We start from the raw sequence: 26,772 nt of genomic DNA, 5'->3' as shown, positions 1-26,772 counted from the left end.
ATACTGTACTTCTCATCTGCTTCACACATAACGAGCCACGATCTCTATTTCCACTACCCACATATGAGATGGCAAAATGCACTCTGCCCCTGTTCACACTATGGACCTAAACTGTGTGACGCATATAAATGTTGTCATATTTCTCTTTCACATGAGAAGTCCTATCTAAGTAGATGCAGTACCAATGAACTATTACTTTTCCTCTACCCACAATGCCTAGTAGTGGTGCCCTGTAATCGTTGAGCCCAATCTGAATTGGACTGCTTGTGTAAAAGCAGCCAAAGACAAACACCCACCTGGGGCACAAGACACAGTTTAGAACACTGAAATGGGGAACAATGTACTCCAACACCCTCACAACAGACATGTAGTTAGTACATGTCTGTTGTGAGAAAGCAGCATTTCAGTGCATTCCAGGGGTTGGGCTGAAAAGATGTGCAAGCTACAAATCTGAATAGATTGAAACATTGTTGCATCGTGTGTTATTTCCCATGCTCTGAGTGAGACAAGTCAGCTCATGTTCCTCCCTCACAAGAGTGAGGGAATACTGTGTCACAAACTGCATTGATATTTGCTACACTAATGGAAACCTAAATGTGGCAACAGTACCCGTGGTGAAATACCATCCTTTTTGCCCTGCTGGGACCGATGCCACAGACTGGCACAGAGATGCCATGGCAAACACACACTTGGAAGGACGCATGGAGGTGGGAAGTAAGGAATGACACTGATTCATATTGCCAGTGCAGCGCCTCAGTTGCTTGCTGGCAATCAGTCAAATGCTGAGCCACAGATATGTGAGCACTATGACTTGCACTCAGTGACAGACAGTGCACATGGACAGGAACCTATACAGAGCTTCAGACAGACATTCAATTAGGCACAAGGTTAGCAGTGTGGTTAAGGTTAACCTAAGGTTAGGTTTAAAATCTTCAATTTGAGAGAATCTAGAAATAGGCAGGTTTATGACTGTGGCAACAACACATGTCCTCTGCAGGGAGTCAGGGTCACACAATGCAGACATTGCACAGTCAGTCAAAGGTCATTGGGGATATAGGTCTAGTAAACACACTAAGGCTTGTTGCTTAAACTGAGGCCCACACTTTGAATAATGTAGTAGAGGATTGTTCTGGAATTACTAGGCTCCTGCAAATGCTCTGCATGTTTGTTTTTAGTTCCATTACGGCATAAAAAAAATACATATTATTTTGCCAGTCAGATTTTCAGTGGAGAATATTGCAAGCATTGTTAGCAGAAAATAAGGAAATACCCTAGGTTGGTTACAAGTCAGTCTGATTGTTGGACTTGATCTTTGAGAGAAAGAATTTCATGTTGAAAAAGCAATATGTATTTCAATAAAATGATGTTTTTTCCTGACAATAAATAGTCTTTCGAGAGTGTTGACACCCAAGCACCTGCAACGTTTGATAAGAGTACAAGAGAACCGATCCGTCACCGTATAAAATGAGGGTCTCGACTACAGGGTTCGGGGGAAGAATTTGTTCCAACTGTTGCATCATTGCCTACGACTTAAAAGTACTTCAACTTCCGATCACTCATGACAGCGTCTGAAAACAAAACATTCTACTCTCAATAAGAGACTCAAAATGTGTTAAGTTTGCGCAGGGAAATACAATTACGCTACCCGTCTTACTGTTGCGCAGTAAAAACTACTATGCCACCACCGCTCTAGCAATATATTCACGCAAAGTACTTAAAATTTGAAATGTCTAAAAAAATATATCATATCGTTCAACTGCGTCATGACAAAGTAACATTTCATCCACTTGTATTGATAAACTTAAAGTGCCTAAACAAACCCCCAAAAACGTGATTTGTTCCCCCAACCAAGAGGCAGGCTGCAATACTTACCAGCTCTTTACAACACTATAAGAGACAATGTTGTCATGTAGGCAACTTGCAGCTTTCACCCGCTAGAGCTATTCCGTTCGTGTTTTACATGACCAAATCCACCACTGAAGGCACAAAGTGGGTGCACTTCGATAATATCTGAAAACTTTGTTTCCCACTTGTTCGCGACACTGTTTTATCGGTAGCTGTCGGTGCAAGCATGCGCCATGTTCGTGTTTTGTCAGTTACTTTGGTGAGCTAGTCTTGGTTTGTTTAGACGGCTGCTTGAGACAGAATGGAACCGCCCAGAGAATAATGACTGGCGCTCAAACCAGTATTCTGCCAGCAGCACACACGATGACGTCGTATTCGTATGGTAATGTAGAAACCTTCAAAATAAAAGCCTGCATTTCAAAACTTTGCAATGTGGATAACTCATACAAATAATAATGCATTTTAATCAGTGGCCACTTTCATTGTGCCAACAAGAAATTGCAATAAGTAATTAATAAAAACATAGTGTTTTAAAAACATAAAGAGCAATAATGAAGAAATGCAATGTTGACACTGGGCTGAAGAGAGAACTTTTCTACCTGTCTCAGCTCAAGTGGGGTGGAAAATACTCAGTAGGGTCTCCACTAATCAAATATGGTTAGTTTTGGAGGGGGACTGTGTCGTAGATATCCAGCAGCACTTCGTTCTCCACCCCGTCCATAGCCCCCAATGCAATACACTGTAATAGATTGTACATGGGATATATATTGGCTTGCAGAGAGATAACTTTTCTACCTGTCTCAGCTAAAGTGGGGTGTGAAATACTCAGTAGGATCTCTACTAACCGAATATGGTTAGTTTTGAATGGGCACTGTGTTCTAGACATATGCATTTAGTCCTGCATGTTATATTCATTCCAAAACAATAACTTAATGTACTGTTGTTGTGTTGAAAATCAATTGTAACACAAGCACTTGAACAACTTTTTTTTGCCTTGCCTTGTTTGCTTCCAGTGTGAAATCAAATGTAAACAAAGACACAATGTAAACAATGATGGACTGGCTTACCCATTAATGACCAAGATTAACATAATGTTGATGGTAATAGATCCACCTTTCCACATTTAAATCAGCCCAAGGCCAGCATTGACATGTACCAAAAGTTGCATCAGATCAATCGCTTGGCCTGACAAATAAAATATCTTCGAGGTAGTATCCTAGTAAAATTATGTTGCTATAGGTTTATATCATCCCAATTATGCATAGCCTTCCAACAATTGTTTGTCTTAAACCCACGTTGGTCGCAATCAATCCAAAGGTTTGCCTCTTGGAAACAGGTTTTGGACTGATTCATGGATCATAGCCCACCTCTCCAAATTGTAATTTGTGAGAAGACTATTACTTGGCCTTTGTCTTACTAGAAATGTAAATGTTTAGCATTTGACTTCCAAACATTAAAGGCAGGCTTGACATCCTTTTCAAGCAAATTATTACAAAGGGAGAAGTACCACACACATTCAGTAAATGCGCAGTAATACTCAGTAGACAAACAAATTTGGACTCGCACTCCAGATACTCTTGTACTTTATGTTTCTTGTGTAAGGTCAAAAGTCACCACTGTAATTCGAAACCCTGTATCCCCATCTTATTTTATTGATCTTCCAGCAGTTGGCAATGAGAGGTTGACCTACAGATTGAGCTCAGTAATCTGTCATTCGGGGATAACCAACCATGCAGTTTTAAGAATAATAAGTGTTAAGTAAAAATAGATAAGATATTTTTTAAATATTTTTTATTAAAACATTTAAAAATTAAAGAGCAGCAGTAAAATAACAGAAGGGAGGCTATATACAGGGGGTACCGGTACAGAGTCAATGTGCGGGGGCACAAGTTAGTCAAGGTAATTTAGGTAATATGTACATGTAGGTAGAGTTAAAGTGACTATGCATAGATAATAAACAGAGAGTTTAAGAGCGTCTGCTAAATGACTTAAATGTAAATGTAAATGTAGAGAGTAGCAGCAGTGTAAAGCGGGTGGGAGGGGCAATGCAAATTGTCTGGGTAGCCATTTGGTTAGCTGTTCAGGAGTCTTGTGGCTTGGGGTAGAAGCTGTTAAGAAGACTTTGGACCTAGACCGCTTGCCATGCGGTAGCAGAGAGTACAGTCTATGACTAGGGTGGCTGGAGTCTTTGACCATTTTTAGGGCTTTCCTCTGACACCGCCTGGTATAGAGGTCCAGGATGGCAGGAAGCTTGGCCCAAGTAATGTACTGGGCTGTACACACTACCCTCTGTAGCGCCTTGTGGGCGGAGCCCGAGCAGTTGCCATACCAGGCAGTGATGCAACCAGTCAGTATGCTCTCGAGGGTGCAGCTGTATAACTTTTTGAGGATCTGAGGACCCATGCTAAATCTTTTCAGTCCCCTGAGGTGGAATAGGCTTTGTCGTGCCCTCTTTACGGCCCTCTTCATGGCTGTCTTGGTGTGTTTAGACCATTTGTTCGTGATGTGGATACCAAGGAACTTGAAGCTCTCAACCTACTCCACTACAGACCTGTCGACGAGAATGGGGGCGTGCTCGGTCCTCCTTTTCCTGTTGTCCACAATCATCTCCTTTGTCTTGATCACGTTGAGGGAGAAGATAGAACCCTGGCACCACACAGCCAGGTCTCTGACCTCCTCCCATCATTGTCGGTGAACAGGCCTACCACTGTTGTGTCATCTGCAAACTTAATGATGGTGTTGGAGTCGTGCCTGGCCATGCAGTCGTGAGTGAACAGGGAGTACAGGAGGGGACTGAGCACACACCCCTGAGGGGCCCCCGAGAGGATCAGTATGGCGGATGTGTTGTTACCTACCCTTACCACCTGGGGGCGGCCCATTGCAGAGGGAGGTGTTTAGTCCCAGGGTCCTTAGCATAGCAAGGAGCTTTGAGGCCACTATGGCGTTGAACGCTGAGCTGTAGTCAATGAATAGCATTCTCACATAGGTGTTAATTTTGTCCAGGTGGGAAAGGGCAGTGTGGAGTACAATAGAGATCGCATCATCTGTGGATCTGTTGGGGCAGTATGCAAGTCATTTCACAGTTGGATGCAGTGAAAACAGGGCAGACTACACAACCATTGCTTCAACACTGGCTTCAAAACAGTGATGTGTGAGATATTATAGAATCTTTCATGAAGGAAATGCTACCTGCAAATATCTTGATCTCAACAATGATCTCAACAACATTCTCTCAAAATGTATGTGGTAAAAGGTACATTAATTTCTTTAAGAATGTAGTGACGTGAAAGTAAAAGTTGTCAAAAAATATAAATAGTAAAGTACAGATACCCCCTAAAATACATAAGTAGTACTTTAAAGTATTTCTTATTTAAGTACTTTACATCACTGACTGCAGTGAATGGAGTGGGTGGAGTAAGAAGTCACGAACTTTAACCCGTTGCCCAGCACAAGAGGCACATTTAAGTTTTGCAGACTCAGAATCGTTCAGAATAGTGTATTTTATTAAGTGTATTTCTTTAAAGATCGCCTACACAACAGCCTGCAACATACCAGTATGTTTGTCAAATAAAAATAAAAAATTGGGAAAAACACGTACTGCACTAGTTCAAAAACTTTAATAAACAATCGACATTCCCAAAGTTTTGCATGTCTTTGATGAACTTCGGGAAAGCGCCATCGTGCTGCAAGCATAATATCCTGCTGCTCGGGGAACAGTACTGGCGTTCAGATAACGAGAACCTTCCTCCTTTTCCATGGGCCTCTTATGCCCCCTATATGTAATGTAGTGCATGCTATTTTTGCACTGGTAGTATTCCATGGGCCTCTTATGCTCTCTATCTGAAATGTTGTGCATTATCTTTATAAACTAGTAGTAGTAGGCTACAGATGCAACATAGAGTACCAGCCAAAAGTTTGGAAACACCAACTCATTTAAGGGTTTTTCTTTATTTTCCACATTGCATAATAATAGTGAAGACATCACAACTATGAAATAACACATACGAAATCATGTAACCAAAAGTGTTACATCTAAATGTATTTGATATTTTAGATTCTTCAAAGTAGCCACCTTGAGTGTTGCACACTCTTGCCATTCTCTCAATCAGCTTCATGAGGTAGTCACCTGGAATACGGTTCAATTAACAGGTGTGCCTTGTTAATTTGGAATTTCTTTCCTACTTAATGTTTTTGAGCCAATCAGTTGTTGTGACAAGATGGGGGGGTAAAATACAGAAGATAGTCCTATACGGTAATACACCAAGTCCATATTATGGCAAGAACAGCTCAAATAAGCAAAGAGAAATGACAGTCCATCCATACTTTTAGACATGGCCAGTTAATCCTGAAAATGTCAAAGACTTTAAAAGCTTCTTCAAGTGCAGTTGCAAAAACCATCAAGCTCTATGATGAAACTGGCTCTCATGAGGTCCGCCACAGGAATAGAAGACCCAGAGTTACCTCTGCTACAGAGGAAAAGTTCATTAGTTACCAGCCTCAGAAATTGCAACCCAAATAAATGTAACAGACACATCAACACCAACTGTTCAGAGGAGACTGCATGTATCAGTCAAATTTCTGGAAAGAAACCACTAAAGGACATCAATAAGAAGAGATTTGCTTGGGCTAAGAAACACGAGCAATGGACATTAGACCAGTGGAAATTTGTCCTTTGGTCTGATGAGTCCAAATTTGAGATTGATTCCAACCACCATGTCTTTGTGAGATGCCGTGTGAGTGAACGGATGATCTCCGGATGTGTATTTCCCACCGTAAAACATGGTGGTGTGATGGTGCTTTGCTAGTGATAATGATTTATTTAGAATTCAAGGCACACTTAAGCAGCATGGATACCACAGCATTCTGCAGCGGATATGCCATCCCATCTGGTTTGGGCTTAGTAGGACTATCCTTTGTTTTTCAACAGGACAATGACCCAACACACCTCCAGGCTGTGTAAGGGCTATTTGACCAAGGAGAGTGATGAGTGCTGCTTCAGATGATCTTGCCTCCACAAACCCCCGACCTCAACCAAATTGAGTTGGTTTGGGATGAGTCGGCTGCTTTTCCTTCACTCTGCGGTCCAACAAGTGCTCAGAACGTTCTGGGAACTCCTTCAAGACTGTTGGAAAAGCATTTCAGGTTAAGAGAATGCCAGGAGTGTGCAAAGCTGTCAAGGAAAAGAGTGGATATTTGAATTCCCAAATAAAATATTTTGATTTAACACTTTTTTGGTTACTACATTATCCCATGTGTCATTTTATAATTTTGATGTCGACACAATTATTCTACAATATAGAAAACATTCAACGGTTTTTATTTTAACTGAGTAGGTTTTCTATTAACCTTAAATACTACAGCAGTCATTATACACTACTGGTCAAAGGTTTTAGGAGTGTTACTGTATTTATTTAGTGAAATCTCAAAGCTACCAACAGTTTGGCTGTCTTCTATAGCCTAAGACAGTCTACTGCACTTAAGCAATACTTTTTAAAAATCAAGTAGACATTACATCAATTGAAAAGTCCAATGACCATCAGAAAATGTTATAGTTTACACCTAACAAGAAAATAAAAACTTAATGCAATTGTAAACTCGGCCTTCACAGGCCCAGGAAATACACACAGTTAAATTTCTATCTAGACCATTTATTAACAATACTTTACAATTCATGTTAGTTTCTTAGAAAAATAGGATTGGAACACAACTATGCCACACATAGGTACAAATATTTGAATTGCATGTGCAGTGAAGTTGGTTAGACTTAATTGTGAAAAAGTGAGAAACTAGAAGATAGTTCAGGTAGTCTATATAGTCCAAGTTAAAAAAGAAAAAGATATATATAAAATAAATGTTCAGGAAGCACTACAGGTCCTCTATGGGGGAGAATGTTAAGAGTTGCGAGAGGCTAAACTGCTCTTTGCTTGGTGGTGAAGGGCTCTCTAGAGTGTCCAGATCCAGAGAAAAGACTTTGTCTGTCGCACCAACTGTGGCTGCAGTCTCCAGTGACATTGCCATCAGCCAATCTCTGGCATCCAGGCTCCTCTCATCATGCTGTGGGGGAGACATTTCTTGTGCCCCCTGGTGTCGGTCCATGAAGGAGGCCTCTCTGAAGGTCTGCTGGATCTTGTCCAGACGCCTGCTTGAGACCAGCAGGGCCGGCTCAGTCTCTGTGGGAAGGAGGGAGGGGATGTGGGGGAGGAGCAGCTCTTCCTCCTCTGTGTTGGATGTGTCACTGGAGCTCAGGAAGCTGCCGTCGTTGCCCGGCAGCTCGGGGAGAGTCTCCTGATCTATACTGAACTGCTCTGGGATCGCCTCTTGGTCGATTCTGAACTGGATCACGTCGCTACTGCTCAGGCTGTGGAGAGCCTCCGTATTGGAGGAGTCCCAGGGCAGGGTAGACATGAGCGATGCCTGCTCGGGGGCTGCAGTACTGCAATCGGCATTGGTGGGATCCAGGCCTGTGCTCAGGGAGTGCACGTCAGGGCTGAGGGAGGTCTCCTGTACCTCGCAGAGGGCCGTGAGGTGCCTGAAGAAGCTGTCGCCGTCAAACTTATCAGACAGACGGGCCTTCTGAGCCTCTCCTTCCTCCACTGCCCTTCGCCAGGAAGTCCTCACATCTCGAACTAATTTAAAAAAAAAACATTACTCCTCTGCCCAACAAAAAGCAAAACTGGTTAAAGAGCATTCTGCCTTTCAAAGTACATAATCAAATAAGGTCCAATACGCACTCAAACTCTCTGGGGTACGTGGAATCTGCTTCCTGGTGGAGAAAGGGTCTGTGCCAAGATTGCACAGTAAATCACCCAGCGCAAGTCCTTGTGAACTTCCATTACCAGGGCTGGTGGTCACAGCCTCTGCAAACTAATACATACACAGGCTTAGTAAGGCAATTGAAAATATACTCCAGGCATGTTAAGCAGCATGGTACATAAGACTACCTTCTTCGGTGACTCAAATCAGTCATGTCTATGCAGATAACGGTTGTCTGCTCCGTATCTGTCCGTTGCGATTTCACTCAACTCGCCCCGGTCATCAGAGAGCAGGTATGCTATAGGGATGGCTAGTGACGGACAGAGCACAGCTCAGTACTGCCCAGGTATCTGCCTCCCAACATAATGACTAGAAGGATCAGCCCTCATTCTGCATTGTGGTTCAAGTGAGGAAATGTATGGAAACTGTACCTGATTTGCCAAGTTGTCAAACTCAGAGTCCAGGATCTGAGCCTCTCTCTTCACCGCAGACATCTTTGGAGATGCACAAGGAGTCTTCCTTACACTGGCCTATAAGGAAAGATTGCCACAGGAGATTAAACATGAATTAAGGACCTGTGTGTGCAGGAGTAACATGGGCCAAAATAGTTTAAAAATGAAAAGCAATATTAAAACATTGAAATAAGCTAAAACAATGAGCCTTTAAACAATTTTAAATCGTTTTAAACATTTTTTTTTTTTTTTTTTTTTTTTTAAACCTTCCGACTGAGTGTGAACCACAGGTGATTGGTGGCATCTTAATTGGGGAGAATGGGCTTGTGGTAATAACTGGAGCGGAATCAGTGGAATGATAAATACATCAAACACCTGGTTAAGGTGTTTTAAGCCATTCCATTTGCTTTGTTCCGGGCCATTATTATGAGCCGTCTTCCACTCAGCAGCATCAACTGGTCTGAACTGAACATGGAATAGGACACTTGGTGCACATCACATACCGGCAGGGGGTTTGGTGAGGGAGCTTTGATAGGGACAGCCAGAGGAGTTTCACAAAGGCCATGGAGGGGAGTCAGTGGGGAAGAGACCACACTCGGAAGACGAGACGCAACCCTCTCAACGGCTGGAGGGCAAAGGCTGTTCAAAAAGAGACTTTATAAAGACTTTTGTGGATCAAATGAAGTTCATGGTAAAAATAATTATAATAATAAAAAACAACAAGACAGGATAATTGTTGTCTGCTCCGTATCTGTCCGTTGCGATTTCACTCAACTCGCCCCGGTCATCAGAGAGCAGGTATGCTATAGGGAGGGCTAGTGACGAACAGAGCACAGCTCAGAACTGCCCAGGTATCTGCCTCCCATCAACACCACAATACAGAGGAATCGGACTACTGGTTGCCCATTAGCAATGAAAACAAGGCAGACCGAGTATTAATATACCGTTTGAGGGCAGAATCCATTGGAATGGAGTCAGTCTCCACAAGCTTCTCCTCAGAAAATTCTAAGTTAAAAAGAAAAAAAAGCAACGATTGTTAAAATATGCAGTTAAACAATAAAGCAACCTAGAAGTGGAAATATTTTGTTTCCCTCTACTCACTGGGTAGCATCGCCGGATACTGGGAGAAAACACTGGATTTAAAACTGGCTTCTGTGGCCGGCTCAAAGGACAGAGGAGCCATGGGGCACAGAAAGTCAAGGGCCTGAAGGGAGAGAGAGAGAGAGATTAGAGGGGGCGTGGCTCTGTTGCATCCCGCAATGTGTGTGATGTTTGGTGTGGCGTTCGTGAGTTTTTCATTTGTTCCCTCTGCTTGTAAACCATCTGTCAACAATGGCTTTACAGTGGTGGGGTGTTGGACTTTCTTGTTGATTGCTACTAACAGACTAAATTATGAAAACGCTGGTGGCAGCAAAATCTAATACAGCAGAGTTAGTACTACAGTGCAACTCAAACGCGATGGATATCCCAATAGCCAATCTAATCCCTGATTGTCTGTGAGTGGATTACAAACGTGGAAAACAGGGTTCAGACAAATACTTTTATTTATTTTTTTATGTACCCACCACCTTGCTGATCAATGCCCAGTCACTGAAGGGAAAGCGGATGAGGTGTCAGCGAATCTACACTTCCAACACAAATACCGGAAGGCCTGTTTGCTGGCGTTTACTGAGACTTGGCTGGATGACAGAGTCCCGAACAGGGAAGTAGAGCCGGCCAGCTTCACAATGGTCAGAGCGGACCGTGATCTGACCGTCACAGGGAAACCTCACGGCGGAGTGTCTGCCTGCTTGTCAGGGACCAGTGGTGTAAATGAATCCTGGGAAGATCTCAGTACCCCTGACATTGAACTGTTTTCCGTGTCACTGCGACCCACAGTTCCCCCAATTGTTTGTGACTGGTGTGTACTTACAACCAAAAGCTAATACAGCAAAAGAATCAGAAATAATTCATAATCTGTCGTCACAGAAAGCGGAATCAATCTCCCCGACGCACCCACATTTTAGGGGATTTTAACAACTGTACTTCGCAAGTCCTGTGCACGTACCACCAGTATGAAATGTCACTAGGAAAAATAAGACTCTTGATTTGGGCTATGGGACAATACCAAATGGTTTCTCTGCCACCACCAGACTTCCCCTGGGGACATCAGACCACAATGTTGTCTACCTCCGGCCAACCCTGGAGAGGGAGAAACCCAGTTAAAATTGTCAGATCTGAAAAGACAACAGTATCACCAGTATCACTGGTCTCCAAGGGTGTTTTGTTTCGACTGGGAGGTATTGGAGGACAGCAACTCTGATCTTGATGAGCGCTCAGATGTCGTTTCAGACTATGTAAACTTGTGTTGAGTCAGTTGTGCCTACTAAAACCTATAAAAGCATCCTGAACAATAGGCCTTGGGTATCAACAACAAACAAAAAAAAATCACTACTTAATAGGAAGGCAGTTTATGAGCGTAATAGACAGGCTCTAAGAGATGTGGTGATACTGGTGGACAAGGAGCCATTCAAGCAAAGGGGTGGAGAAGACCCTCTCCTCAGAAAACTCAAGGGTGGCCTGGCAAGGGATTAACGCCATGGCTTGTGCCCCCTACATCGGCAAGGGGAAAACCAATGCTGACCTTGGGAGACATGAGGGCCAGAACATGGCCAATGAACTGAATGTATTCTTCTCAAGATTTCAATCTGACGACCTCGTGTCGGAGGTAAAACAAACGGAAGCGTCATTATAAATATGTTTGAGAGGGTTGTTGTTCAACAGGCAGATGTTTTTGAAGTAGTTCAGGAAATGTAACAGCCCAGACAAAAATAAGTGGACGCTGAACATCTGGCTGGTGTTTTTACAGACATTCTCCAAACCTCGCTCAACCAGCAACATGTGCCAGTATTGCAGAGAAACGTCTAATCCCGCTGTGTTGAATGACTACTGTCCTGTGGCCTCGACATCCTTAGTAATCAAATGCTTTGAGAATTGTGAAAAGTCATTCTAAGCTCCACCCAAAAGTTACTCGACCCGTTTCAGTTTGCCTATCAGCCCAGCAAAGGAGTTGATGCCATTCTTACTCTTCTCAACATCGTGTCAAATCCCATGTCAGGGTTCTGTTGGCTGACTTTTTTTCTGCCTTCAACACAAATCAACCAGAGAATTCTCTTTAGGTCCCCACGTGTCAGACACATGCCACAAACACAGGCTCTCCTCAGGGATGTGTTTTGACCCCACTCCTGTACACTAATAGGTTGTACTAGTTCCCATCCTGACAGACACTTCCTTGATCAGCCTGTTGCATGATGAGAAACACCATGGCCCGGTCCTAAATGAGTTGGTAGAGTGAGGAATCACACTTGGTCCTTAATAAAAACAAGACCAAAGAGATGTAGACTTCAGGAAGCATACGCACAACACCTACCACTGCAACATCTATCAGAGGTCAGAACATAAGAGACTGTAAAGGAATACAAATATCTGGGTGTCCTCTTGGACAATAAGCTACAGTGGATTTAATAATTACAGACCCGAGTTACAAAAAGAGTCAGACTGTACTTTCTCAAATATCTGGGATATTTTAAGGTTGACTCTACTAGACTGACTTTCAAATCTTTTGAGAGTTTTTACTTTTTGTATTGTTTGTTGGTTTAGCATGCCACCGTCATGCCACTGTCAGCCAGAGAAGTATGCAGAGAAGGATTATCACCACAGCAAGTAAGGTACATGGAGTCAAACAGACAGGCCTGGATGAGATCTTTTAGGTCAAGGCCCTCCGTAAGGCTCACAAAATCATTTTAGACTCAAGCCACCCCCTGTACCCGGACTTTGAACTGCATACCTCTGGGCGCAGGTACAGGGTACCACCCGGCAGGAAAAACAGAACCAGACAATTAGTGACAAGTGTGATAAAATCTCCTAAATAGCTTGGGCTAATGTTCCTATCGACCCAGTAAGGCCAGCAGCTTAGTGTCTTTTTATTGGTATGTAACTTATGAAAGTTGTATTGTCAATTTGTTTTGTATTTAATGCCACTTTAAAACATGCACATGACACTGCAACAAAATGGCTCCAAGGGGACAATAAAGTCAGTAAAGTTAAAGATAACAGTCGCCGTAGTAGAATAGCAGGAGGGTAAGGGCTACTGGTTATATATGGACAGAGCCTCCATTTAATACATCCAGGTCACAAACCCTAAGAGGCACTTACAGGATCCTCGTTGAGAAACAAGGTCAGCGGCGTGCGTTTCAGACAGTCTGCCCACTTCTGGTCCCACTCCGTCTCCAACTTCCTGATGACGCTCTTTACCTCGGGGATTTCCTCCTTTGAAATCCTCTTCCTGGACAACGAGAGAGAGACAGTGGGATGCAGTGATACCAAGGAGATAGGAGCAACACCGTTTTAAAAGAGCTTTATTACTACAGTTCAAGATGGGTTTAAAAATGTTTTATCGCTGTAACACACCTCATGAGTTGGAGGTCCTCCAGGGCACGGGCCATCTGAAGGTTTCTCTCTTGCAGGAGCAGGGGGTGGAGCTGAGCAATGGGGGTGTGTCCTGCCATCTTGACCCTCTCTTCCACCAGGAGGCCTAGGGCCTGGTGGAGCAGCTCCAGCATGCTGAGGAGGTTCAGCTGGTCTGCCTCATACACACTGCCCACACTCGACTGAGAAACACACAGCTTAGTGATAAACACGCAGACTAGAGCAGTACCCCCTTCAAGTTCCACTTATTTTTTTCAATTATTATTATTTATTTATTTTTGTGTGAATTTTACCCCTTTTCTCCACAAATTTCATGGTATCCAATTGTTGGTAGTTACTGTCTGGTCTCATCGCTACAACTCCCGTACCCAGGGTCTCTGGTGGCACAGCTGGCGCTGCAGAACAGCGCCCTTAAACACTGCGCCACCCGGGAGGCCAAGTTCCACTTATTTTATGAATTTCCAGCACTAGCATACCAGATTCAATTGGTCAACTAATCACTACTCGTTCATTTAATCAGTTGTGCTAGTTCTAGAACATGTGGGACATCGGAGTACTCAAGGAGAGATTCGGTTAACATTGCACTGAAATATGGATCAAGTTCCAAATGCACAGTCACCCACTAACCTAAAAAGGCAACGATATCATTTTTTGTGCTTCTCACCAGGTGGGATAACTGCTCTATCCGCTCCAGCAGAACCCGGGGGATTTTGAGGGCCAGGCCCGTCCCGTCCAGGGTGTACTGGTCCACACCTCCCCCGATCACACACTCCACCACGCGCCGCTCCTCCTCCAGGGTGGACAGCACTCCGTCGATGGATGACCACAGGGAGCGCACCTGGGGTTTGTTCATTCAGAGGTGTAAGGGTCAGAACATTGCAGATAGAAATGTAATGAATGTCAGTTTCCAGTGATGTTTGACGAACTAGACAGTTATGAAATTAAGGAAAAACCTTTTGAATCTTCTCAGCTTGAGGAGTTTCCTCTTTATCAGCTTCATTCTTGTGACGCCTGTGCTGGGGAAATAAAGAATTTAACCAGCTGCCATTGTTTATTGGCACTTTGAGCAGTGTTTTATGCCAAAAGGTAACTGAAAACAGAGCAACGACAACAAAAAAATAATTGAAGGATAGATGGAATATCTCATACATACTTGAGCAAATCATTATACTTTGCATCTTCAGCCCTCAAATCCCTCAGAGACTTCACTTGAGATCTACAAGAGAAGGACACGGACACAGACGTAGGACAAAACTAGGCACATTAAAAAAGAACCAACAGTGCTGTGTTTACACAGGCAGCCCAAATCTGTTTTTGCATCAGCTTTGTTTCAGAGCTAATCTGATTGGGCAGAATATAAATTAAGGAAAATAATTAGCTGCCTGTGAATACACAGCCCAGTTGACCAACAAAAGCAAGACATTCAGAGCATATAAACTCAACCTGTGACCATGTTTTATAGTAAGGCTTGATTGCCTGCTCATTATTTGCACCTGTGCTAATTAGTCAGAATCACATGATACCTACCCAATGAAAGGATCTTTTTTTTATCCAACTGAATTTGTCAACAAAAATGTGATACTTTTCTAGGCATTGAAAAATATCTGAAACATATCCAATGCTTGTGGTTTGTACAGTTGCCTGTGACTTACTGGGCCTGCCTCTCGTACTCATGCAAGATCCGATCCTGCTCTACAGCTCCCCTCAGGAATCTGGTCTTGACCAGCTGAAACCGCTTCAGTGCCATTCGCACAGAAGAGGCAGGGGCTGCCGCCGCCTCTGGGACCCACGTGCCATCTAATAACACACATTGAAAAACAACTAGACAGACGCAATTCACAGGCAGAAGAAAATCGATGGCGTATGCCTTTTAGCCCAAACCTTAGTCATACATAAGCCTTCCCAAAGATGATCTATTTGACAAGATAGTAGAATTACTGCTCTCACAATGGGAATACATGTCCTCAAAGATGGAAGGCAGGCGAGATCAGGTGGTAGCATTCTAGCCAATGAGAGAGGGCAGATAAGTGTGTGAACAACAGGCACAACTCCGACAGTAATTTTTTTCCGAAGTTGCTGAAATGCCATGTGGATCCACTTATCAGTGCATTCTTAAAAATCTCATTACGAAACTTCTATTAATTTCACGTAGCAAATTACCATTAAAAAGTTAACAAATTCCACACTCATTGACCTCCATACAATTATTCCTCACTTCGTGGTCTTATTTTCATGTACAGATTTTGGGCGGAGTCAACCTTGCCACATCGCCTTCCCCTCTCTGGCCTTCCTACCTGTAGAAAATGTCTGCATCTCCTGAAACTCAACATAATTGGCCAGATGGAGCATCAGGTTGACGAACTTGGGACCACCAGGCGAGAGGAACAGTGACGCCACCACTTTGGGAATTGTGCTGCCCTGCTCATCCTGAAAGCACAGATCAAGTTCAAATGCTTTAGACCTGATTAACAGCCATACACATATACATCTGCTACAACAAGTATGTCAAATCCTGTACATCTGAAATGAATGCCAAATCCTTACCATCAGATCTCGCAGCCAAGCACAGGTCACCTTACGGAATTCAGCATCTGCTTTGTGGTCCAACACCGGCCAGCAATGCCTGCATACAAGACCCAGCATATTATATGATTGCAGAACATTACAAAATTGTGAAGAAAAACAAGCTGGGAATGGGACCATCACCTGTATGTATCGTGGAAGCGGGTGGGGTTGAGTTTCTCTAACAGGAAATGGGTAACTATGTAGAACGCATCCTTGTTTGGTTTGTCAAACATATTTCTGTTGGTGAGAGACAGAAACTGGTGTCAAAACAGGTTTTTGACTGACCTGAGAGAATAGAGTCCGTCTGTCTCTGTCTATTAGTTTATTTTAAATGTCATGCCATTGCCAGTTTCTCACTGGATTGAAACAGAGTTGCACTACTGATGTTGTACTGTTAACGTTAGCTGTTACCACGACAATCAACACGTACGGGCCAAGAATGATGTGTTTGACATTGGCTTTGCTGGCCCCTGATGATACTGCGACTTCAGGTTGAAATCCAAGACCCAAAAGCGACCACCACAGATATTTGCCATTCGTTCTCTGAATGTTCGACATATTTCCAGCGAGCGGCAAACGTTTAGATCTAAACACTAGCTGCTAGTTAGCAGAAGACTGAAAACGTTACAGATACGAGGAAAGCTAACACGTTAACATTAGTTAGCTAGTTGGGCAGAAACAGAACGCAAACATGGCTAGTTAGTAATGTGCCTTACCGTCGTCGAAATTAAACAAAGGATACAAATATAGTTAACGACATAAAAAATAAATGAACACCATAAATATGTAGTTACTCGACATTACGCAGGCCAATTTTTACGAATGTCTTCCTCAAACCGCCAAATATTTTAAGAACGAAAATAATTAGATCAGCCGGATGTTGGTGTGCATACTTCCTGTGTCGCGCATAATTATGTCCCCCTTTCCGATCTCGGATCGATCTCTCGCTGCTGGTCGGTTATCAACAATTATATTTGAATTGTGATGTCTTATATTGAAATCACGATTGGTAAAAAAAAAATGAATTATTGAATTCCAATTAGACTGCTGGACTGGGAGATACATTTTACGTCTACCTATATTTTTTCATTTCTGCCGGGGTGTGTCTTTGTCTTTCCAGTTATTGGTCTTTGTGAGTGATAGCTAAAATGGCTGAGCAGGGAGTTCTCCTGGACCAGGACCAGTTCTGCTGCTCTATCTGTCTGGATTTACTGAAGGAGCCGGTCACTATCAACTGTGGACACAGTTACTGTAGCAATTGTATTGAGGACTGCTGGGATAAGGATGATCCAAAGGGCGCCTACAACTGTCCCCAGTGCAGACAGACTTTCTCGCCTAGGCCAGCTCTGATGAAGAATAGCTTGCTAGCCATGGTGGTTGGGAACATGAGGAAGATAGGACTCCAGCCTACTCCTCCTGCTATGTGCTTTGCTGGACCTGGAGATGTGGAATGTGATTTCTGCAATGGAAGAAAGCAGAAAGCTCTCAAGTCATGTCTGGTGTGTCTAGCCTCTTACTGTGAGACTCATCTCCAGCCTCATTATAATATAGCTCCATTGATGAAGCACAAGCTGATCAAAGCCACCACACAATTGCAGGACAATATCTGCTCTCATCATGACAAACTGTTGGAGATTTTCTGCCGGACCGACCAGCAGTGTATCTGTTATCTGTGTACCATGGATGAACATAAAGGCCATGATACAGTCTCAATCACAGCTGAAAAGATGGAGAAACAGGTGAGAATCAAGCTAATATGACAGTTATTGTGATTTTAAAAAATCACATTTAGATGGGCATATGAGACAGATTTGCATTGTCACATCACATCAATACCATGTAGCTCAGTCAAGACCCCTCTTCATTAAGGTGGAAACTCTTTAGCCCCAAACAACTATAGATCTATAGCAATCTGTTCAATAGCAAAAATCTGTGAGAAATTATTACATTCCAAAATATATCAGTACCTAGATAAATCAAATATTACCCTTTTCAATCTGGCTTTAGACCCAACCATTCTACTACAACTACAATATTACTGAAACTTACTACGATATACAAATTCTTCATCTGACCAAGATGGTGGCATCTTTATTTGATTTAGTTGATCATTCATTCAATGTGACTAGGAAAACTTAAAGATTGGTTTCACTAAAAGATAAATAAACTGGTTCCACGCATATCTTAGCAATAGAAAACACTGTTTTCATAGAACACAAATCAGAACTCCTTTCACTCAGTAGAGGAGTACCTCAAGGCTTAGTATTGACCCACTTCTTTGCCCTATATTCATAAATATTTATTTAAAAAATATATTCTCAAATCCTAATATTGAGTAAATTACACTCATTGGAGTATCTGACACAGGCTTTGAAAAGCAACCGCGTATAGGCTACCAGTGCGGCAATTGCTGCTGGTAAGCTTTCTTGACATGGACATACATTTTTGCCAACACACGTCCAAGCGAAAATGTGTTTGGATTTACCTTTCTAGCTAATAGGCTAAATAGTTAGGTGTTCCTAATATATACAGGGAAATCTAAGTTGATACATTGAAAAATAAATTGGTACCAATGCAGTTGTCTTCTAATTAGGAGTGACAGTTAATTTAGTGATTCATACATTGTGCAATGATGTGTCTTTTATAATGGCATCCAATAATTAATCAGCAAATATTGTTAGAAATTACATTAAGGTAGGTCTTGGTTGTGTTTTGGTAGATGATGTCACCATAGTAACCCAACTGCTGCTTCCTATCCTAGACTAAGGCCTTTCTAATGGATACAGTAAAACAATTCTAAGATCTGTATGGAATGCCAAGCTTGTAGTTAATAATATAAACAATATGCTTTCCAAAAGATAACTAAGAATCAATCCTCAAACCAAGAGATTTCAACCAATCAACACTTCCAAAGCATTATTCAATTAGGTGCATCAATTTTGAAATTGCCAGCTGTGGAGTTTATAGAAATCAGGGCATTAAATTCACACAGTGAATTTAAGAAAGCCCTTTTTATAAAATGTCAAGAACAAACTGTTTGTGTTTTTAACTATTAGAAACATCACCATGTGGAGATATTAGTAAATATGTATGTATATATTATCCTTAGTTTCATTAGTTGTATAGTAGTTGTAGCAGTAGTTTTTATTAGTTGTAGGGCTATTAGTAGTTGTACAACTACATTTAGGTTTTTTTGTACGTTTTGAATTATTATTTTATTATTGTCGGACAATAGTTTCCATATTATTCTTGTTTCTAAGTATTGTTTGTTAGATTTTTTTTTTTTTCTTCATTTGGACACTCTTGAAAATGAGACTGTGCATCTCAAGAGATTTCATCCTGCAAAATGTCTAATAAATACCGTTTGTTTTTGTCCACAGAAGCAGATCGGGTTGAGTCAGCAGAGGGTCAAGCAGAGAGTCCAGGAGAGGGAGAAGGAGTTGAAGGAAGTGCAAAAGGCTGTGGAGTCTCTCAGTGTGAGTATTGATCTGAGTAGATCAACCGTGTCATTTTTGTTGCAGTAGAGTTGCACAGATGACCAGATCCCACACTGCCTGGAGAAGTGTTTGATATCTCAGGAACCACATTGGTATGATATAGCAATCTTCTTAGACGCACAGTATAATTGCAACGAAGACAACCTGGAATCGCGACCCATTTCACTGCTTTTTAACCAGTCAGACAGTTAAAGGCCACTCCAATCCCACTGGGCTCCAAGTTAGAGAGATAGTAGATTTTTTTTAAACATGAACCATTCTCTTGTCTTTGTCGGTCTCATATCAGCGCTCTGCACAGGCGGCAGTGGAGGAAAGTGAGAGGATCTTCACAGAATTGATTGACTCCGTTGAGCGAAGGCGCTCTGAGATGAAGGAGCTGATCGTAGCCCAGGAGTATACAGCTGTGAGTCAAGCTGAAGGCCTCATGGAGCGTTTGGAGCAGGAGATTGCTGAGCTGAAGATGAGAGGGGTTGAGCTGGAGAAGCTCGCACACACAGAGGATCACATCCATTTCCTGGAGGTAGCTACACTGAGGGACCATCCGTCTGTTATTGCAAAAGGAACTTGTTATTCTGGGGTGGGTTTACCAAAGCCTTTGTAGCTATTTAAAGTAGTAAGTAGAATGTTGTTTCTCTAGCTCGCCGACTTAAACTAATGCCTCTCGTAGAAACGCAAAGTGCTTCATTTGAGGAATTTATTAGTTTGCGCACAGACGATTAACTGTTTAATCATTTTCTGGCGGCTATGTGCTCTCTCTCGCTCTGCAGAGTTATCAGTCTCTCGCCAGTCCCAGTGTATTTTCAGATTTGCCCACCATCGCTGTCCGTCCTCTTCCGCACTTTGAGGATGTGAGTGAGGCTGTGTCTAACCTGAGAGAGAAACTAGAGGGCGTCTTGAAGAGGGAATGGTGCAGAATTTCCACCAGAGGTAGGTTAGAAATGAGAGTTTAATCTGTATACTTTGACGGGATTTCAGTTCGTCTTTTACTGTGTGTGATTGTGTGTTTCAGTGAATCTAGTAGATGTTCTACACCCTCCCGAACCCAAGACCAGAGCCGACTTCTTACAATGTGAGTCCCTTTATCCGGAAATTTTCTAAAAGTTGTATCTCCAATGATACTCAACCACACTCCTATCATATTTGTATTTCTTCATTTCTCTTCCCTCAGATTCCTGTCGGCTCACCCTGGACCCACACACATTATACAGACAACTCTTTCTGTCTGAGCTAAACAGAAAGGTGAAACTGAAGCGCAAAGGCTACTCCTACCCCAGCCGTCCAGACAGATTCACTCAGTTGTGTCAGGTGCTGTGCAGGGAAGGTCTGTCTGGGCGCTGTTACTGGGAGGTGGAGTGGAGTGGGTGGAAGATTTATGCAGGAGTCTCGTATAAAGACATCAGCCGATCAGGGCCTGCAGACGACTGTCAATTCGGACACAATGACAAGTCCTGGAGTTTAGAGTGCTGTAGTAATGGTTACTTTTTCCGACATAATAATGTCAAGACTGAAGTGGCACGCCCTCAGTCCTCCAGAGTAGGAGTGTATCTTGATCACCAGGCGGGCACTCTGTCCTTCTACAGTGTTTCGGACAAAATGATCCTCTTGCACAGAGTCCAGACTAAATTCACTCAGCCCCTCTATCCTGGGTTTTGGCTTCATTGTTTTAAGACCACTGCTGAGCTATGTGAGCTAGAGTAGAGGCCCCTGTCAGAGTGATGCTTTACCATCCCCTACTACTCCGAATTGTTTATCAGAGATAAACATTTCCTTCTATGAATCTGAGGATTGACTTTCACAGATTGAACTCTCTAGTCTAGATAGAATTTGAGGTTATTTTCCCCCAAATCTTAGGCATAAAGTTCATCTAATGTAATGTTCTCGCTTAGGAATAAAGTGAATAATGTTCTTGCTTAGGAATAAAGTTAATCTAATGTTCTCGCTAGCCAGACAATCCATATCTCTGGTGAGATTTTACTTCTGAAGGCAGCATGTAGTAGGGCAGGAAGTATGTTGTTTTCAGAATGATCTCTCAACTTGTCCTGGCTGTGTGTTACATATTCTATGTCAGAGATGTTGGTCATTTTTATGTAGGCTAATGATTACACATACTTTTTTTTTCTCCTGCATATCGTATTTATTTTTGTCCTAGAACTCTCAAATACATCATGTTACAGGTCCCCTGCAGGTCCATATTGTATCAATTATCTTTCAATCAACTGAGCCTATATTTACAGTGTTCACTCAATATTGACAATGCTGAACCAAATGCAAACTGATAAATAAACAGCGTATTTGTTGAACTTCTGATTAGTGAACTACTTATTTAACATTCAGAGCCTTCTAATGCTCTAATGATAATCAGAGGATGTACTATCCTATCCAGGGTTCCATCTCAAGCAGCATGAACACTTTGTTTGGCATTACATTTAACCAAATGAGTTACACTCAACTGTTTTTGTAAAAATAAGATTAAAATAATACAATGGAAATGAATTGAATCCAACAGTATATATGGAGGGAATTGGATCACATGGTCATACAAGTTGATCCAGAGCATCCCAAACATGCTCAAATGGGTGACATGTCTGGTGAGTATGCAGGCCATGGAAGAACTGGGACATTTTCAGCTTCCAGGAGTTGTGTATAGATCCTTGCGACATGGGGCCGTGCATTATTATGCTGAAGCGGATGAATGGTACGACAATGGGCCTCAGGATCTCGTCACGGTATGTCTGTACATTCAAATTTCCATCAATAAAATGCAATTGTGTTCATTGCCCATAGCTTATGCCTTCCCATACCATAACCCCACCACCACCATGGGGCACTTTGTTCACAATGTTGACATTAGCAAACAGCTTGCCCATACGACGCCATACTGCGGTTGTGAGGTTGTTTGGACGTACTGCCAAATTCTCTAAAATGACATTGGAGGTGGCTTATGGTAGAGAAATGAACATTCAATTCTCTGGCAAAAGCTCTGGTGGACATTCCTGCAGTCAACATGCCACTTAATACGTTGTAGTAACGTCGTTGTGTGGTAGACGGGTTCCTCTGTTTGTTCTTTCCTAGAGTTCAACGTTCATACCATTCGCAACCAAAGCTCACACTGAGGTTGGCTTAGTTCTGTAGTTGACATGTTAGTCCTTTTAACGCAGAGGTGGCAGACCTCACGTACTTGGAACCGGAGGTTACATTTTGGTCAAGGCTTTATATAGTGGAGCGAGAAGGGTGTGTCTGAAAAGTTTTATAACCCATGTCTCTTCATAGGGGCGGGCCACTGATTGAGCAGAGCCCTATCCTCATGAAAACCCAAATCTCTCATTTGGAAGCTAAAATTACATTTAATCTCTTCACCAGTAATTTTATATTCATATTCAAACATTTAAATTGAACAACAATTCCATGTGAATCCTATAACTACAATGTGCAGACTTTCCACTGTAGAGTTTGTCATCCTATCATTGATGAGAATGTCTCAGATGACAACTGAACTGACATCATATTCATTAAGTACCACCGCATATGTTCAATTGGTCGGATTACCAAAATATAGTTCATTTCCCCCCACCTTCTAATGTTCCCAGAATCTCTATGTTAACCAAGGGATTTTCAAATGTCACATCAGTAGGGTAGAGAGAGGAAAAAGGGGGGAAGAGGTTTTTATGAGTGTCATAAACCTACCCCCAGGCCAACTTCATGACACCGGACAGGAACTTGCATGCAACCATGTCCCACTAAATATATCCTAATACTGGATCAAATATCCTAGAACACTCTAATATTACAAATCTAGTTGTATTGGTCACATACATGTGTTTAGCAGATGTTATTGCGGGTGTAGCTTGTGTTTCTCGCTCTGACAGTGCAGTAATATCTAAAAAGTAATATCTAACAATTTCACAACATATACCCAATACACACAAATCTAAGTAAAGGAATGGAATTAAGAATATATAAATATATGGACGAGCAGTGTCAGAGCGGCATAGACTAAGATACAGTAGAATAGAATAGAATACAGTATATAAATATGAGATGAGTAATGCAAAATATGTAAACATTATTAAATTGACTAGTTTTCCATTTATTAAAGTCGCCAGTGTTTTCAAGTCTACGTATATAGGCAGCAGCCTCTAATGTGCTAGTGATGGCTATTTAACAGTCTGATGGCCTTGAGATAGAAGCTGTTTTTCAGTCTCTCGGTCCCAGCATTAATGCACCTGTACTGACCTCGCCTTCTGGGTGATACCGGGGTGAACAGCCAGTGGCTCGGGTGGTTGTTGTCCTTGATGATCTTTTTGGCCTTCCAGTGACATCGGGTGCGGTAGGAGTCCTGGAGGGCAGGTAGTTTGCCCCCAGTGTTGCGTTGGGAAGACCGCATGTCAGAGTGTGCGCAACTGGTCAAAGGAAGTCAGGTGCAGGAGAGCAGAGATGAGTGAACAGGCACACTTTATTAAGGCAGAGGAAAACAGACGGACACAACAGCGTCACAACACTCCAGCCCAAGGAAAAAGCGAGCGCAACAAATTACACAAATAGGTACAAGTAACAAAACCACGGGTTACAAACAATACCCGGCGCAAAACCAGGCTGTAGCGTTACACACGTAATGAAACGAACAATACCACACACAGACATGGGGGGGGGGGACAGAGGATAATATACACGTAGAGTAATGAGGGGATGTAAACCAGGTGTGTGGGAAAACTAGACAAAACAAATGGAAAATGAAAGGTGGAGTGACGATGGCTAGAAGACCGGTGACGCCGCCCGAACAAGGAGAGGGACCAACTTCGGCGGGAGTCGTGACACCACACCACCCTCTGGAGAGCCCTGTGGTCGCAGGCGGTGCATTTGCGGTACCAGGCGGTGATGCAACCCGACAGGATGCTCTCAATTGTGCATATGTAAAGGTTTGAGGGTTTTAGGTGCCAAGCCAAATTTCTTCAGCCTCCTGAGGTTGAAGAGGTGCTGTTGTGCTTTCTTCACCACACCTTCTTGTCAGTGATGTGTACGCAGAGGAACTTGAAGCTTTCCACCTTCTCCACTGCGGTCCCATCGATGTGGATAGGGGGGTGCTCCCTCTGCTGTTTCCTGAAGTCTACTATCATCTCCTTTGTTTTGTTGAAGTTGAGTGAGAGGTTATTTTCCTGGCACCACACTCCCAGTGCCCTCACCTCCTCCATGTAGGCTGTCCCGTCATTGTTGGTAATCAAGCCTACTACTGTTTTGTCGTCTGCAAACTTGATGATTGAGTTGGAGGTGTGCCTGTTTGATTCCCTTGCGGAGGGAATGACAACACTGTTTGTAGTCTGCCATATTCCCCGTCGCCTTGCCATGGTTAAATGCAGTGGTTCACGCTTTCAGTTTTGCGTGAATGCTGCCATCTATCCACAACGCACGTTATAAAAATATCAACAATTATTACACTCCCAGCCTAAATCTAGTCCAAATTACATTTAAGAGAAAGGTAGATATCATGACCTTGAAGCCTTATGGAAAGTTGGGTCACAGAGCAAAATACAATAGGTTTCAACCAGTTCCGGTGCATGGTAAAATCACCTGAGAAAGCCAAGCCCGAAAAATAAGCCATATTACAACCCATGTGTTGTGATAATTGCATTGTTTGCTCTATAACTTGTTAGTTAATATGCATTGCCACCGTGATATAGGCCTAAGTCCAAGACAATAAGAAGACACAGTGGCAGAATAAATTCAACCACACCTTTGTTTCATCATAAAACAAAAGAGTAACATCTGTCCGGTGGAGTCCACAAAGGATATTGCATGTAAAAAAAAGTAAATGTTTCCGAAATATTCATGGTACTGATTTGTGTGTGTGTGTGTGTGTGTGTGTGTGTGTGTGTGTGTGTGTGTGTGTGTGTGTGTGTGTGTGTAAAGAACATGTTGACTCACCCTACTTGTAGAGAAACGCCAATGCCATCCTCCTCTCATGTTGCCGAAAAGGTCTATGACTCTGTCGTAAAATACACACTTTAAGTTTTTGTTGTCCTAGGCTACCTGGATAAAGCTGGTTGCTCGCTAGCCTAACTTCCTTTCATGGGCAATGATGATCCAGCTAGTTAACATTATCCTACTGCATCTAGCTACATATTGAACTTCCATCCTCTCAGGCCAGGGGCACAATGTAGGAATTTATGGTTGGATCAGAATTAGCATTATAATCATTGGCCAGTACGGAGAATGAAGTAAAACCACAAGTCTAAATCCCTATCTCACTTCCATGGTTAATTTAGGAAAGGTCCATTTTAGCAAGCTAGTTAGCCACTGGAGGAAAACAACACAACGAGACGCAACAATTCAAGTTTTTTCTGTCAATGGCATTTGACTTTGATGTGATTGGTGTGAAGCCAATTCCAAACGGTCTTCCCTTGACACTTTTTTTGCGGGGGGCTAGGACCATTCACCATTCATTTGGTCTCCTCTTTATTAAGGGAAGCCAAATTCCCCCTTGTTTTAATGCTATGGGCGGCAACAATATCATACTATTTTTCACCAGACAGCATCAGATAGATCAGCTACACATACAGAGACAGAGGGGCGCTGTTTCGCTCACTCGCTTTCTCGCTTTCTCCAGTGAGACACATTCTGCCTCTTGCAAATTGAAGGAAAATTATGAAACAGAGAGAGGAAAGATTAATTATTTTTGTGTGTTATAATTGTGATTCTTGTAACTATTGCAATATATTTTGATTATTAGCCATACAATTTCAGTTAATTAAAAGGGTTTTAGTATCTTACATTTTCTTCATCCATATTTGTGTTGAATTGCTCATGCGACTTTCTGTGGTTGGATGTAAATAGATTACGATGAATGGTTGGAAACCAAACACGTCCTGGACATATTAACACGTCAATGTATGTTGTACATGGTATCTTTTGATGAGGCCCCCAAAAATGCTACCTATTCTATATCGCCCCCTCAATAACACAGTTGTGCCCTAAGCATCTATCGACACGAATGTTTTGCTGGTGTTAAAAAATAACATAAATGACAAACAAATATCCACATGACCTAACTTCACACGATAAACGCGAGGCAAGAAGCTGAAGAGATGAAGTCACGATTAACAATTGAGACGGACCGCCGTTTTTCATTTGATAGGTTTCTGCCTCCCTCCAGTGGTATACTTTAAATGATAAACCTTGTTGGGGTCACTGGAGCTAAT

At 42.5% G+C, this 26,772-nt stretch overlaps 3 protein-coding genes and 2 non-coding genes across 8 annotated transcripts in view; 1 reads left to right on the top strand and 4 right to left on the bottom strand.

Moving 5' to 3' along the window:
- LOC118368710 (DENN domain-containing protein 4C-like) overlaps positions 1-2,166 on the bottom strand; it is an 81,024-nt gene extending 78,858 nt beyond the window's left edge. For both annotated transcript variants that reach the window (XM_035753027.2, XM_035753028.2), the window contains exon 1: positions 1,873-2,166. The gene's annotated coding sequence lies outside the window, so the exon portion shown is untranslated. The remainder of the gene's footprint in view (positions 1-1,872) is intronic.
- A 5,306-nt stretch (positions 2,167-7,472) lies between these two features.
- LOC118368714 (HAUS augmin-like complex subunit 6) lies at positions 7,473-17,034 on the bottom strand. 2 transcript variants are annotated; one of them, XM_052497170.1, is made up of 16 exons: positions 16,976-17,034; positions 16,224-16,319; positions 16,062-16,140; positions 15,812-15,944; positions 15,170-15,314; positions 14,671-14,733; positions 14,471-14,528; positions 14,182-14,355; positions 13,500-13,699; positions 13,245-13,374; positions 10,152-10,254; positions 9,995-10,055; positions 9,554-9,689; positions 9,030-9,128; positions 8,577-8,709; positions 7,473-8,471 (listed from the first exon to the last, which is right to left on the bottom strand). In XM_052497170.1, the coding sequence occupies exons 2-16, from the start codon at positions 16,313-16,315 to the stop codon at positions 7,711-7,713; spliced, it is 2,367 nt and encodes a 788-aa protein (XP_052353130.1). In that variant the 5' UTR covers positions 16,316-16,319; positions 16,976-17,034; the 3' UTR covers positions 7,473-7,710. The 2 variants fall into 2 exon arrangements, with proteins under 2 accessions (XP_052353130.1, XP_035608930.1); XM_035753037.2 differs by lacking the exon at positions 16,976-17,034 and adding an exon at positions 16,513-16,966.
- On the bottom strand, positions 8,828-8,958 carry LOC118369346 (small Cajal body-specific RNA 8). Its single transcript, XR_004822582.1, has one exon. It is a non-coding gene; the product is annotated as a small Cajal body-specific RNA 8 (non-coding RNA).
- LOC118369344 (small Cajal body-specific RNA 8) lies at positions 9,785-9,915 on the bottom strand. The gene has a single exon (XR_004822581.1). It is a non-coding gene; the product is annotated as a small Cajal body-specific RNA 8 (non-coding RNA).
- On the top strand, positions 16,128-21,879 carry LOC118368725 (tripartite motif-containing protein 16-like). Of its 2 annotated transcripts, XM_035753074.2 has the most exons (7): positions 16,128-16,274; positions 17,203-17,821; positions 19,463-19,558; positions 19,866-20,099; positions 20,347-20,506; positions 20,589-20,648; positions 20,748-21,879. In XM_035753074.2, exons 2-7 carry the CDS (start codon positions 17,231-17,233, stop codon positions 21,275-21,277), a joined length of 1,671 nt encoding a protein of 556 aa, XP_035608967.1. In that variant the 5' UTR covers positions 16,128-16,274; positions 17,203-17,230; the 3' UTR covers positions 21,278-21,879. The 2 variants fall into 2 exon arrangements, with proteins under 2 accessions (XP_035608967.1, XP_052353133.1); XM_052497173.1 differs by lacking the exon at positions 16,128-16,274 and having other exon boundaries at positions 17,024-17,821.
- Positions 21,880-26,772: the final 4,893 nt, after the last annotated feature.

Source organism: Oncorhynchus keta, chromosome 35, assembly GCF_023373465.1.
Source record: "Oncorhynchus keta strain PuntledgeMale-10-30-2019 chromosome 35, Oket_V2, whole genome shotgun sequence".
Classification (NCBI taxonomy): domain Eukaryota; kingdom Metazoa; phylum Chordata; class Actinopteri; order Salmoniformes; family Salmonidae; genus Oncorhynchus; species Oncorhynchus keta.
This window is presented reverse-complemented; position numbering and strand designations above follow the sequence as displayed.